At 43.8% G+C, this 14,117-nt stretch overlaps 1 protein-coding gene across 1 annotated transcript in view; it reads left to right on the top strand.

Moving 5' to 3' along the window:
- PLEKHG4 (pleckstrin homology domain containing, family G (with RhoGef domain) member 4) overlaps positions 1-14,117 on the top strand; it is a 98,451-nt gene that overhangs the window by 30,182 nt on the left and 54,152 nt on the right. Inside the window, exons 3-5 of the mRNA XM_010585197.1 lie at positions 2,212-3,069; positions 12,727-12,760; positions 13,682-13,808. Coding sequence (XP_010583499.1) covers positions 2,212-3,069; positions 12,727-12,760; positions 13,682-13,808 — 1,019 coding nt within the window. The remainder of the gene's footprint in view (positions 1-2,211; positions 3,070-12,726; positions 12,761-13,681; positions 13,809-14,117) is intronic.

Genomic DNA, 14,117 nt, shown 5'->3' with positions numbered 1-14,117 from the left:
TAAGTTTTTATAATGGTAGACTCGGAGGGCAAACATGTGCCTCCACAAAGTAACAGGCAGAATTTCTGTTGTGAACTGGGGTTCATCAATTTGGAAAGAAAAACCAGCAGGTGACTGGGTTACCGTAGGGGCATGGCTGGAAGACAAGTGTGATCTTAGCTTTAAGAGATGCTTCTAGCACAGTTAGGAATTGTTGGTGCCATTGTACGCAGTGTTTTGCAATGCTTTGCACAATGAAAAAGTGGAACAAAGAAATGTGTTTTTTTTTAAAAAAAAAAGCATCACCAAGGAGGCACTTCAAGCAGGCCTAAGAGATGATCAAGGGAGATGTGCTAAGGCAATGTGACATGGCTTAATAATTTCAAGCCATGGGAACACATCCAGAGAACAAGCTCCAGGGTTGAGGAGAAGGAATTATTGAATCTGAAGGATGCTTTGGGCTTTCAAGCCTCTCGAACAACTTTGCATCAGGTGCAGTGAGGATAAGAAACCTGACTGGGCTAAAGGTAAAGCTTGATGAACATAGGAAAGAAATTACTTGATGCCATTACCTATTGTTTCAAGGTGTGTGAGGATCCAGGAAGTTCCTTCCAGTTCTGTGGTTTCTCTGCTATATGGCAAAATATTTGAATTAAAGTATTTTTTTCTTTCATCTGTCTGGCCTGCAGAATACAGCATTTTTATAAGTTGCTTTCTCTGTCAAGACTTCCATGTGACCATGTAAAAGAAACAAGATAAAATGTCTAAAGTCTTATGCTGCCAATACTAAAGTCTTTGGGCTTTCAGATGACAGCTTTCTAATTTAAGTATTGCATCCGATACAGGTGAATCCTATCTAAACCCTTGTGACAGAGAAAGATTAAATTCATCATGAAACTGATGGCTTATGTCGTGGCTCAATTTAAATCTTACTTAACCCAAACAGAATCAAGTTCAAAGCAGTGATTTTATTTTTTGAAGTTGTAATAAAGCTGTAAATAATTGACCCAAGTCAGTTCAGCCATGAAACTTCAGTTCTTTTACTTGATTGGGATTTGTCTGAGATTTGTCCTGAGTGCCGCTATGTTTTGGGAATGAGGAAATCCCTGGTAAGTGTAGTTCCTTGCAGCTTGATGATGGGACTTACTGCCTTCTTCCTCTGTGGTTCTGCTATGCTTTCCTCATTTGCTGCCTCCTTTCTCCTGCTTCTTCTTTGCAGTGTCTCCTTCTGTTCACTGGTAGGTTGCAGTCATCCCTTGCTGCTGCATTCCATGTAACTTGTCTCCACCTGTCTTGCATAGGCTCTTGATAGCACCAGGTGAGTGATGCTTTTTACCTGGTTCCATGCTCCTCAATTTTGCTTAACCAACATTAGGTGGAACATGCTGCATACTCCAGCAGAGCATATTAGGGAATAAAAACAAGTCCTCAGACAGACCTTGGCATTTTCATTCTACCTTCCTTCATCAGCAAAGCTTTTCATTACCTCCCTTGCAGCAGACCTCAGTCTAAAGAACTAACACTACTTCACCTGAGAAATAGATTTTGTGGTGCCAGGCTGAGTAGTGGCATCCTGTGCAGTGAGATTTCTGAATCTACAGCCTCCTTTTCGCAGGTTGGTATTGAGTGTACCTGGTGCAACCTAGAGCTCACTGGATGCTTTGGAAATTATGTGTATTATTTGCCACTTTCTCTGTTAAGGCTGTGGATCGTCTTTAGTTGAGGACGGTGGGTTTTATCCATGCGTTGTAAGCAGACTGCTGTCTGCCCATGTTTCTCTAATGGCATTTAGTTAGGGATGCTGTATGGTCTGAATTTTCACTTTCTTAGTCAGTCCAGTTGGTCCTAATGACTCAGAAATGAGGAACAGACAGGGTCTCCCGGCTTAAGCACTGGGAGGTGAGAACTCCTGATTTCTCTACACTGGGGTTCTGAGGCTTAGACCTCTCTCTGTGCTGACCCAGCTTTAAAACAGGGCTGAGACTTCTGGCAGGTGGTTGGCTCATATTCAGATTTTGAAATGCTGGTAGTTTGTGTTGGTACCTTTTCTTGTTTCTGCTTTTTAAAGAGAAGACCTCAGTATGGAAAACTCCCCAGCACTAATAACCAAAGACCCTAAATTCAAGTGTTCTATTGCTACAGCTGTGAAAGAGAAGCATTGATCTCTCTTGTCCAAAACCTTGAGCTGAGATCCGTTCCTGATGCTGAAAACACTTTCTCTTTTCTCCATAGGTTCAGTACTGTGGCTTGCTGTTTCGCCATGAGGGCTGGCCCCTATGTATTCATGAGAAGATTGTAGTCCAGCTGGCTTCCATTGACTGGCGAATCTTGAAGCCTGGTGACTTCTACCTGCAGGTGGTCCCCTATCTGAAGAAGTCTCCACGAATTGTATTGAAATGTTTGGCAAAAGACAAGCACAATGTAGAGGAAGTTGTGATTCCAGAAGTTTCTTATACCTCTATTTTTACTCTGGAATGGTTGAGTACTTTCAATGGAGAGCGAATGGGTATAGCACTGGAAAATTGTTTACTAACCACTGATGATGAAATATTTCGCATCCCCTGGGATAAAGTGGTTAATCCTGAATTTATAAATAAACCAAAAATAATTGAAAACAATATAATCTCTCCAGAAATAGCAGAGGAACGTTCAATTTTGTGCCTCCCCATGGACCATGCTGAGTGCAGTTCACCAGACCTAGGATCTCAGTATCTACAGGAACAAAGTCCAAATCGAAACAACCTGGTCACTAGCAGCACAGCTCCGCAGTTAAGTGAAGCTCTTGTCAATGGTGTCTGTACAAGTCCTGTGCCTCAAGAAAACTTGAAAAGTGACCTTGAAGGGGAGTATGTTGAGCTGACCGAAGTTTCATTGCCCAGGTTTGGGCCACAAAGAGGCTCTTTAACCCAATCACTAGCTTTAAATTATCTAACTCAGCCCAGAACACGAGCGAATGCGTCTAAAGGCAAGCACAGGTTTATTGTCATTCAAGACAGTACCTACTCCAAGAATTTAATTCAGTCAGCACTTATGCAGAAGGAGCACTGTCAAATGGACACTCTGAGGACTTCTACGGAAGTTCTCAAAAATGTAATTCCGTTGGAAAGCAACAAAATGATGGCACATGGAGAACTGTCTCCAGAAGGTCAGCTGATACCAGGTGGCCCTGGAAACATGGGGAATAGCTTTCCTATGGCTGAGTCTCCTGCCTGCAGTGCAGAAGATTCATCTGCAGAGCAGGAGACCCACAGCGAACACTCAATCGACTGGCGATACGCACTGTGCAGCTACAGTGACTTGTGTGCTGGAGATGGTGTCAACTGTAAAGCACAAATGCCTGGTGCTCCTGGAAACATGGAACAAGAAAGTGATGGTTCTAGCAGAAGTCCTGGTGTTGAAACATCAGAGCAGAGCCCAGAAACAATTCTAGATGCTACTGCTGCTAAAGAGGATGTGATACTGAGAGTACATGGAGAACCACTGACCGAGGGTCAAAATGAGGTGACACAGATGGATGCTTCTCCTGTGTCTGTCCTAGGGCCTTCGGGACCACACTGCATACTGAAGGAAGGTTCTGATATTTCTTGCCAGAGTGTCAGTGAAAGTGGTACACCAGTCCAGGCCACTACATTGCTTATCATGCCTGCGAGTTCAGATGTAGGTGTGGAGAGAGGCTCTCCTTCAGGGAACACAGCAGATGTAGGAGCAGTCGGTGCTTGCTGCAGTGATCAGGAGGCAAATCTTAGTTCTCCATTAAGGCCTCCAGAACAGAACCAAGGAGAAGTAGATGAATTTGAGCTGGGAAGAAGGGACAGCCCAGACGAAGTCAAAGAGATTGAACAAATATTGACTGTAAGTGAGAATCAGACTAGTCATAATCACTGTTCTGTCAAAGCTCCTACAAATGGTCTCTTGTCAGATGGTGAAGAGCAAGAGGTCTCTGCCTGTCAGCATAAGAAACCTGAAGAAGCCATACTACTCCAAACTGCTTTGTCAGCAGAGGGTGATCAGATGGCAGAACAATTAAATAACAGGGACTCTTTGATGGGCCCTGATGCGCAAGCAGAAGGCTCAAGTCAATTCAGAACCCAGAGGTCTGGAGAGAGGTGTGAGGAGCCACAAAGGAGGGTAGAAAACCAGGGCTGTAAAAGTGAAGAGAACTCTGTGTTCAACCCAGAGCATGTTGCAGTACAGGACTTGCAGGGAGGGGAGGAGAACCAGGAGAGTTTTTCTTATGGGGAAAAGTCAAAGACTATAGCCCTAAAAACACTGGAATCCATTGAAGAGGAACTGGAGGTTGGACCACTGTCCTCAGGACCTGCTGAGGGGCATACAGAGCCCACCACTCTGCACTCCCACAAAGAGGCAGCTTCTGGGGCATCATCTCCTAAAGGTACAGCAATTGGATGTTTGTGTGTTTATCTGTTTGATAACATGGATTGAAAGCAAAGTCCTCAAGAGGTACTGCTGACAAGTACGTCTGCTGGGGAAGCTTTGGGGTAATAGTACAAACTACAGGAAAGTGATTAAGTTGTCATTTTTGTGGCTTGAAGTTAGCTTTGTCTTCACAGGTGGGTTTATTATAGGTATTTTGTTTAATAGTTCTTTGCAAATTTACATCGGTCCAGATCAAAGTTCCAGTGTAAGAGACTTAATTTCTGTTAATCTGATTGCTGGTGATCTCCACCCGTTACATTCATTGTGTGCACATTATGGATGCATGCAATAGGAATGCATGAGGAGAGAATGTCTAACTGTACAAGTCTTTCATAGTTGAAAATTGGCTTTAGGAAGATAATTGTGGCAAGAGGAAGCAGCAGTGGATGCCACAGTAAAATACTAGCTCTGTAACATGACCTAAAGATTAACAAATATGTGTGCTGGTAACTGATGTAAGAAGCAAACTGCAGAGTTGAGGGATTCCCCCCCTCTTCCCTCCCTCGCGCTCTGGCATGCTTTCTTTGGCTTGGTTATATTTCAAGTAGGAGCTGTTTAACTTGAGCAGGAAAGCATAGAGAAATTAAGCATCTAACTCTTAACTCAAATGATATGTGTGAGCAGGTATTGCCCAGACTTCTTGATGCCCAGGTTTCCTGTGCTGGAGCTGTGCTCCTTCAGAAGGAATTGAACAGGCAATCCAGGTCTCTCTGCCTTTTGCACCAGACTGTAGGCAGGCAGTGTGTGACTGCATGGACATGATGTTGGCTTTGCCGAGCTCTGCTGAGTCTGGAAAGCTGTAGCTAGATATGCAGATCACATTGAGGAGCGTGTGTGTGGTGGGGGCGGGTGAAACATGCCATTCCAGTTCAGCAGCTCTCATTCCCTGAGACCCTTGGCTAGGAAAATTACCCGGCTTGAAAGAGTGCGGACTCTTGAAAGGGTTGGAGGTACAGACCCACATTGCTGGAGCATGCCTGACCCTGTGGAGGAACAGATTCAGAGCCTACATCACTGCTGCAGCACTACTCCACTTGGCTGCAAACACAACTACTTCCTCAATTGTCCAAAAGTCACATTTTACCTGATGCCTTAGTGTGACCTCCTAATGGAGCTAAAGTGTCCATTGATTAAAATGAAATTTCTTTAACACCTGCACCAAAATATTTTAATTCCATAATTAGGCAAGCCCATGGTTGCCAGGCATTTCTGATGCTTTTGGAGTGACAAGCATTTCTTTTCTGTGAAATGGAGGAGTCAGCTCAAAAGTTTCTGTTTCTGAAGTGTGCGTCTCTCTGATCATCTACCACCATGAGCAGAAATAAAGAGGTCACCTTCTGCCTATCTGTAGCTCTTTGGGGATGTATGCCAGTAAATAAACATGCCATGGGTATCCGTTCCCCTGGCCAAGCTGAACCTGGCTTGACTTCATGTTTGCACAGAACCGAACCTCAGAAAACCTAGGCTGTGTTGAGTGCTGGGTATATGCTTTCCTCATGACTGTAGTGGCTTCTTGTTCAGTGTTCCCATCTCTTCTGTCTAAAATTAGCCAGGTCCACCTTGTGTATGAGATGGTAAGTGTGATGTTCTCACTGCTCCACAGGACGAGTCTTGGCTGCTGCTGTGGATTTCAGCAATGACTGACCCCTCTGGGGTATGTGTGGAGTTTGTTCTTAATGAAAGATAATTTAATTGTTTCTGGGGATTTGGCTGAAATAAGTGACATGCGTGGCCCAATTCTGATGATGTTAAACTTTGGCATTGTAGTTAAAAAAGCCCTGTTATCTCAGAGTTTGTAAAGCAACAGAAACAACCTAAATCACCAGGACACGCCCCCCCCCCCCCCACCCAATGAACCAAAGTCTTTAAGGCACAGGGTAGCTCAAATATCCGTTAGTGCCAGGAGTGTTTCTTAAACACTATAGCTGGAACTATAATAAGCTTAATCCATTCAATTACATTTGATTGCTTTGAGATCCAAACAAGCCATCCCTTTATCTAGCTCCATTAAACCCTCAGAGATATAATAATAAGATAATTCAGAGATAAAATTACAAAGTGAAGCAAATGTCCTACAAATGGACTTTTCTCTTCCAGCCAGTTAGTCTGTAGGCGAGTTAAATTCTCTGTAACTGTGTCTTGTTGGGGTATTTTGCTACTATGATTGGAAACTGTGGGTATCTTGCCTAAACTATAAGTAACAGCAAAGCTTAAGCTTTACTGGGTCAATTCAGATTTGCAGTTCGCACCGTAGTAGTAGTGGGCAGATGCATGATTTGCTCTGTGTGAGGCGGAGGAGCTGGCTTGTTACGGCAGACATCGTAGATGATGTCAAAATACATGTTCAGAACTGGGGCATCTGAGTTTGCTGTGTCTGCAGATTTTTCCTTGTCCCTTAATTCTCTCCCTTTCCTCCCACTCGCAGTGAGCTTGTTTTCTGCACAAATATGATCTAACTTAGATTTCAAGTCAAATGTGAATGATCTGTTTTGAATTTGTGGCTTAAAATTTCCATTTTGGTTCCATTCACAGATAATGTGACTGCTGTTTTTCACTAATGACTAACTTTAAGTGAAAGTGAATTTTGAAACTTTGCAGCTCTGGAAAGAATTTCTATATTTTGGGGGTGGAAAATATCTTGATATTCAAGAAATTGGCTGAAAAGCAAACTGGGGCATATTCAGCAGCACCTGTTAGGGCATTCCTTTCCCGCTCCCTGTTACTATGTGATGTTAGCATAGATGATACTGGTGCTGGGGCAGTTTGCAGGAAAAATGCTAATGTTTCTTTGAAATGCACGCAAGCAAATCCTCCTCTACCACTTCCTTAACCTCAGGGAAAGGTGGCACCTGCAAACATGGCAAATTCAGATGTTCCAGTTCTCAAATTTGCTTTTTGATGTAATCCTCTGCGTTCTACAATTTCCGCTTTAGTAAGTGCCTCCACCACAGATCGCAAGTAACAAACAGTGTGCTTGGGCCTGTTTGGAGAGAAGTGAGATCTGCAGATCTGAATTGAGCCCGAGAAGCTTAGGGAAGGGGTTGGTTTGGGCAAGATGTGTGTAGTCTGGAGGCTGCACAGCTCCAGTGAGGTTTCCCTGAGTCTGAAAAGTGGGCTGAGCAAAATGCTTCTGTCTTCTAGCTTTTGGGAGCTGCTACCTCATTCCTAAGAGATATCAAGGCAGGGCTGCTGTGTACGTTTATGTCTCTCTCTTGCCCTGGTATGGTACCTTCAATATAGCTATGTTCCCTTTCTTGTTGTCTTTAAATGCCACCTCTTGGTCCTCTTTGCAGGCTTTCTTCATTTAATGCAGATTCCTTTACTACAATCTGTGTAGTTCTGCTTATTGCCATGCCTTACAGCTCCTTGAGAAGATGATTGTATGATTCTATGTTCTCCTAGAAAGTCTATCAGCCCTTAATGTGAAACCTTTAGGGCACGACTTACGTGACTCTGTGATCTTCAAGATACCCCATCTATGGGAGGTCAGTGCCTCTCTAAAATGCCGCTTCAGGAAGATCTAGCAGTGTTGTCCAAAGTGAATGACCTCTTGCATCACTGGAAAGTGGAGGCTGAGGTAGTACTAGGAACAGAACTGAGCTCTGACATGTCCCAGAACTGTGCAGAGCCTTGAAGCCATTGCAGCAGCTTATGTGGCCAAATGCAGCAGATGCCAAGCTGGGTCCCAGGGATGCTCCCTTGAGGGGTGTTACCAAAGAGTAATGAGCAGCTACTCCATCACGGCCTCGATGGTGTAGAGCTCTGGAGCCCCTCCTAGTTTCTCCCCCCACTGTCGGATAATTTTGCTCAGTGAGCCATGCTGCTCAGGGCACTTCTCGCACCCACTTTAGCAATTTTGAAAATAGTTTGGGCTAAGCCTCAACCTGTAAATCTCCTTTGCTTCTAAAACTTGTATTGAAAGCCACTTCAAGGACTGCTTTGTTCCTGGTCCTGCTCTTTAATGAAGTATTGGAATCTGTTAGTAAATAAACTGAGTCAAGTGTCAGCATTGTTGATGCAGCAGGAAGGTAGGATGGTTGAAGTCAATTTTAAATAGCAATTAAAACGTCTGACTTCATAGCAAGCAAATAAATACTCCACTCTTTTATTTTCCTAAAGAAAGGTTGATTTTTTTTTTTGTTGGTAGATATTGAAGTATCAGGATTTGCAGCGAAGTATAGCCTGTTCTTCAGTACATCTTTTTGCCAAACGGTGTAGCCTAGCTGTGCACTTAGGATGCTAAAGATGTATTGTTGAAGATGTATTGTTGGCTTCTAATTCTTATAATGTTGGAAAATGGGGAATAATACTTCTTATACAATAGGTATTTTTTTTCTTCTCTCCAGCTACTTCTACATGAAAATTGAAGCTTGATAAAACTAGTGTTATTTTTCATGTAGTAGCTAAGATATTTAATTTTAGAATTCACTGATTCTGATAACTAGTACTTTAGAGCTGAGGTGTCAGGCAAAGGAAGCATTTTCTGCAGTTCTCAAACAGAGCTGATTGGTGTAATCATCCTGTTCTTCAGGGTTTTAAAATGGGTTTCTGACTTTCACATTAACTGTTAATTAAAAAAGTCTGGATGAGCAGAACAAGGTCTCTTTGGCTAATTTCCAGCTGATTTGTTAGCCTTGAGTTGACTTTATATTTTCAGGAACTAATCTGAAAGTGGTGTTGGGGGAGTAATTCTGCTCTGATGGAGCAGCTCTCCCTGTCAGAAGTTGGTTTATCACTTCAGCATGCTGGAGCTGAGCCAGGAACTTGCACCACGCCAGACTTTCAGGCTGTGAGCAGGCATGTACTGCTTGATATGTTACCTTTAAAAATGACTTTGACTACAGTAATCCTGATCTGATTGAGTTTTTGTAACTTGCAAACTTCACAATAAATTAGTTTATTTTTTTAGAATTACAGTAGTATTAATGTTATAACCAGTCTTGGAACATGCATGCTACTAGCACGAGGACTGGAGGAGCTGCAGAGTGCTGGGGCTGGGGGCATGTCCCTGCCCAATCTGGTATTTGCCTGGGACCTTTTGGGTGGAGCTCTGCTCAGGCTTCTGACTGCTGCTTTTCTTACAGGGAAGGTGTCAGAAGGGGCAGAGACGAGAAAAGAAGCAACTGGCACAGATGTGTTGAAACCAGTGAGTAAAGTCAGTGCTCTGGAGGAAACCTCAACAGCTATTACTCCCCCGACATCCCCAGCTTCTGGGGCTGCCTGGGGTGGTCGGTCTGCACCTACCATAGTCAAGGATGTAAATCCAGAAGTGCTCAAGAGTGGAGTTGCCTGCCTGCCTGGTAAGTAGCTGAGCCAGAATGTGTCTGGGAAGCGTAGTTTGTAGGAGGGCAAGGGAGATGAGCCTCTGCTTGCAGCGCTGCAGACCAGTGCCGATTCCATTTCTTTTGCCCCAAACCTCTCCAGAAGCAACACTTCTTGAAGCCTCTAAAGTTTCTGGATGGGAAAGACAGGAAGTAGAACTTCTCTCTCATGAAAGTAGTGTTAACTTGCTCCCAGGAGTCTCAAAATGTTAGCCAAGCATGTATGAGTCAGAAATGCCAAATCTGTGGGCTCATACCACTAGTTCAAAAAGAGAGGAGTGAGGGTGCAGCTAATGATGAGCTGGTGGGCCTGACAGACCTGGTTGAAACAATAGGAACTTGATTCACTTGGTAGGTAATTAAAGGATAGGAGTGTAGAAGATGCTATTTGACAGTGCTCTTGTAAAACCAGTTTTATTCTTGGTAATTAGAAGTTTGGTTGATTAAATGTAGCTGCCTAGATATAATAGATTTTTAGAAAACATTTGATTTCATGACACATAGTGTTGAAAGGAATATCCCAATGAAGTGTGGATGAGCAATGTGTGGGATAGTGTAGCTAAACAGCAGATGACAAAATTAGCTGTGAAGGGAGGACTTCCCAGAATTGTTCTGCCAAGATCAGTTGCAGGTCAAACGTTATTCTGTGTTTGCATCTGATACAGCAGTAAGTATCAAATTTCTGCAGATAAAACTTCTGCATGGGACAAATATTGGCAGAATGGTAAACAAAGCTGAAGCTGTTAGAGCAGCCAGGATTGCTTGGTGCGCAGGGCCCACACAAGAGGCCTTTTGTGTTTAACCAAATATGAAGTAAAGCAGAGGAAGTGAGATCTACCTCTCCAGTGTGAAGCAGCCGTTTGGTAGTGTCTGTGTAAGCAGCCCCTGGGGGCTTGCCTCCTTCCGCAGCCAGTGAGAGGGTTGTCTAGTGTAAGGCAGGAAGATAGCTACATTCAGTCAGCTCACGAGCTGTGTATGATTTGAAAACTGGCCAGAGAGCAGAGAATAGGTCAGGCAGACCTGTGCAGTGTGGAGAAATTGGGAAGGAGAGTAGAAAGGCAGCACAGCGATTTTGCACTTGGTGCTGGGGCTGCAAGACCAATTTTGGCCTTAGATGTCAAAGGGGGATGACTAGCCAGACTAAGAAGGTGATTTTACCTCTCTGTACTTGTTGGTGATACCTCTCAAATAGTTTGGGCTGTTCTGATGCCTTTGTTCTAAAAGGAAATGGTGAATATTGGAGGTGGTGCAGAAAAGGGTGACAGCCCTTTCTTGTAAATGAATTGGATGTCTTATGGCAAGAGACTGGAAGGTTGTTTATCTCATAAGATGATTGAGAGTGAGGTGAAAACACCTTTGTGCAGGGAAAGAGGAAAGGGAAGTAAGACTTCTCCAGTCTTCTGGAAAAAGGTGAAAGGAGAAACCCAGTGCAAGGCAGAGTTATGGTATATTCAAACATGTAACTTTGCTTTGGTAGGTAAACTGTTAAGAACAAGTTCTAAAGGAGGATTTCTGATCTTCTGATCTGCTGATCAAGTTGGATGTTTCAGGGTGTATACAACAGCCAAAAAATTACAGGGTTCGAGAGAGGGGTCTTTAAGAGAAGCTTATAGTCCATGCTATTGTAGAAGCCTGACTATGCGATCTAGTGCTCTAGTTGTTTCATTTGTCATGGATTCCTGTCATAATATACGACTGTTAAACAAGGCAAATGCATTTGAATATGGGATGAAGGGATGTGCCCTTGAAATGCATTGAAGAAACAAGGTTTGGGTTTGATACCACTTCCAAAGGAGTTTTCACCAAAGGGAGGAATGAGGTTTTCTGTAGAAGCAGTATTGGATTTGACTGACACCTCTTCTCTCGCATGTCTCCTTTTGGATTTCAGTGGGCAATCCTCACACCTGAAGGAATGCACTCACCACTCAGTTAAATGCTTTATGTTAGACATTGATAGTGATACAATAATTGCATTAGAAAGAATAACTTTTATAATGAATAGTGAATGAGAGCTAATAAACTAGTAGCTGATGGAATTAGGAAGAAATTTTCCTTTCAGAAGAGTTTCAATTCTGCATTCTGCTCTTGAATCATGTGGTTATGCCACTGTTGGAGACCTAGTCCTGGTGGCTGTGGTTGCTTTTTTGACCTGGTTAGGCAATTCCCAGGCTCCTATATGGAAGTTCAAGGTTTAATCAAGTTCTGGTGATGCCCAGCCTCCCTGATGGAGAAAAGATGTTGCTTCAGAGTAAGAAAATTTTTACTGAGCCTGGTTATTGGGCCATTTTTCTAGTAATTGGGTGCTTTGCTTTTTTTTTTTATTTGCTGATGATCCTGTTAGCTTATGAAACAAGGTATATTAATAAGGTTTTTTTTAATTCCTCTCCAGCTCTTTGATTATACAGTGCCCAGAATACCATATTTCAGGAGTAATAAAACTCTTCCTGAATCACACAGACGATGAAAGATTTTTGTCCCTGCTGTTAGCAGGAGAAAGCCTGTGTCACAGTTCTGGTCCCTGGAGGGGAGAAAGCCCTGCTTCTAAATGATGCCCATCTGTGTCTGTGGCCCTTACTCAAGTCATGTCCAAGTGACAGATTGAGATCACACCAGGACAGTTTTCTGTGCTTGTGGCTGTCCATCTGTATCTGTTTTACCTGTCAACTCACATGCTTGTCCCTGGGATGGGGAGAGAGGTGGTCCAGGACGGTATCTTCTGTGGTAGCAATAAAGTTCAGAAGAGACAGAAAGACATATCTTTCTCTAAGCCTCTCTTTTTGTTTTGAGCTTGGGACTTTTTCCCCCTCTCTCTCATACAATTTGTATGACAGAAAATGGCTCCCTTTCTTGTGAATTACTTTTCACACAATAGAGGTGTAGTCCCCACTGTTCTCCAAATCACTTACCTTCCTGGTGACGTGTGTGAGCGCAGAGCGCTAGTCACTTGAGCAGGCTCACTCCACAGGCACTGTTTGCTTTTGAGTGACAGAGGCAGCTATGGATCTCTGAAGTGGTGTGTCTACCTGTTCTTTACCTCTCCTTTGCATCTGGAGAGGAGGCTGGATGTAATCCCAGAAATGGCCCTGTTAATGTCTTCCTCTTCAGAGTTCTTGATGCACATTGTGGCTAAAGCCAAAGCCAGACTATCATTTAGTTTTGGGCGCCCATAGAGTGCGCTTGGTTCCTGTGAAAAGCTGTGTCTCTTGGCTTTTGGAAGGCAGGGGCAGAGAACTGTTGTCCTGGCTAACTGAAGCAGAGGGGTTTCTCCCTTTTCAACTTATCACAACTCAGCCTTGTTGCCCATACTGTGCCTTATCTATTTCCTAGGCACTGAGCAACCTCTGAAACTAATGAAAGCCTGGCACTGACTCTGCCCTTGTCAGAGCTGTAGGCAGGCAAGAGGAGCCTCTGAGGAGGAGCTCTGGGCTCCTGCTCCGGGGCTTTGGTCCCAGGAGGAGATGTCTGGTTATGTGCTAGGCCTAGCCTGCAGCGTCCGTGCCTAGTCTCATTAGGTAGCGCATGTTGTTCTGCAAACCTGTCTGCGTTCTCTGGTCTGACAGCAATGTGAATATTGTAAAATAAGTGGAGGTGAGATTATTTATCTTGAGTTTATGAGATTCTTGCTTTTCTCACAAGGTTGGGTTATCATTAGCCAACTTCAGCCATATTTTATGAAGAATGTGTGTTTGGGTAGAAGAGAGCAGTCCAAATTTAATACTACTATGAGAGAAAGACAAGCAGAGCTCAACTACTTCGCTCTGGGGCAGCATTTGGGTACTTTGGAAGTGTGTTTATAGCCTACCACAGTCTGCACCATACGCTATATTGAGTTCTATGGAGCATTTCCAGGAAGGCAGTGGGGTGGTAGTAGGGGAATATGAGGCATACACACCTGGAACCAGGCTCTGTTGACGTCCTTGTGTGACTTCCCCCCCCTCTTTTTACAGGTACCAGAGATAAATCAGGACGTGCAGTAGCCATAATAACAACAAGGAACACAGCCTGGTTAAACCCACATTGCAATACAACTGAGCTTGTACGCCTTCTTCTGTACTTGCATAGCATCCCAAGGTTTGTTGACACTCTTGGCCTGACAGGGTGGGCACTGCTGCCATGTCTGCTTTGTCTTTTGGGGGGGTGGAAGCTGAGGCAGCGAATGGAACGGGTTGACTTTATTGGCCTGGGAACCTGGTCCAGACAGTCCTGAAACTGTACAGATGGGGATCTCCTGCTAGGGTGGACTGGCTCATATTCAGTAAGCAGTTTGGCTATTCTGTATGCGCCTTGTGTACATGGCGTGATAGAATTAGGTACATACTGAATGTTTTCTTGCATTGCCATGAATCCAAGCCATTCTCGCTATCCTTCATTAGCTCAGAA

Source organism: Haliaeetus leucocephalus, unplaced genomic scaffold (assembly GCF_000737465.1).
Source record: "Haliaeetus leucocephalus isolate CR32 unplaced genomic scaffold, Haliaeetus_leucocephalus-4.0 Scaffold92, whole genome shotgun sequence".
Classification (NCBI taxonomy): domain Eukaryota; kingdom Metazoa; phylum Chordata; class Aves; order Accipitriformes; family Accipitridae; genus Haliaeetus; species Haliaeetus leucocephalus.
This window is presented reverse-complemented; position numbering and strand designations above follow the sequence as displayed.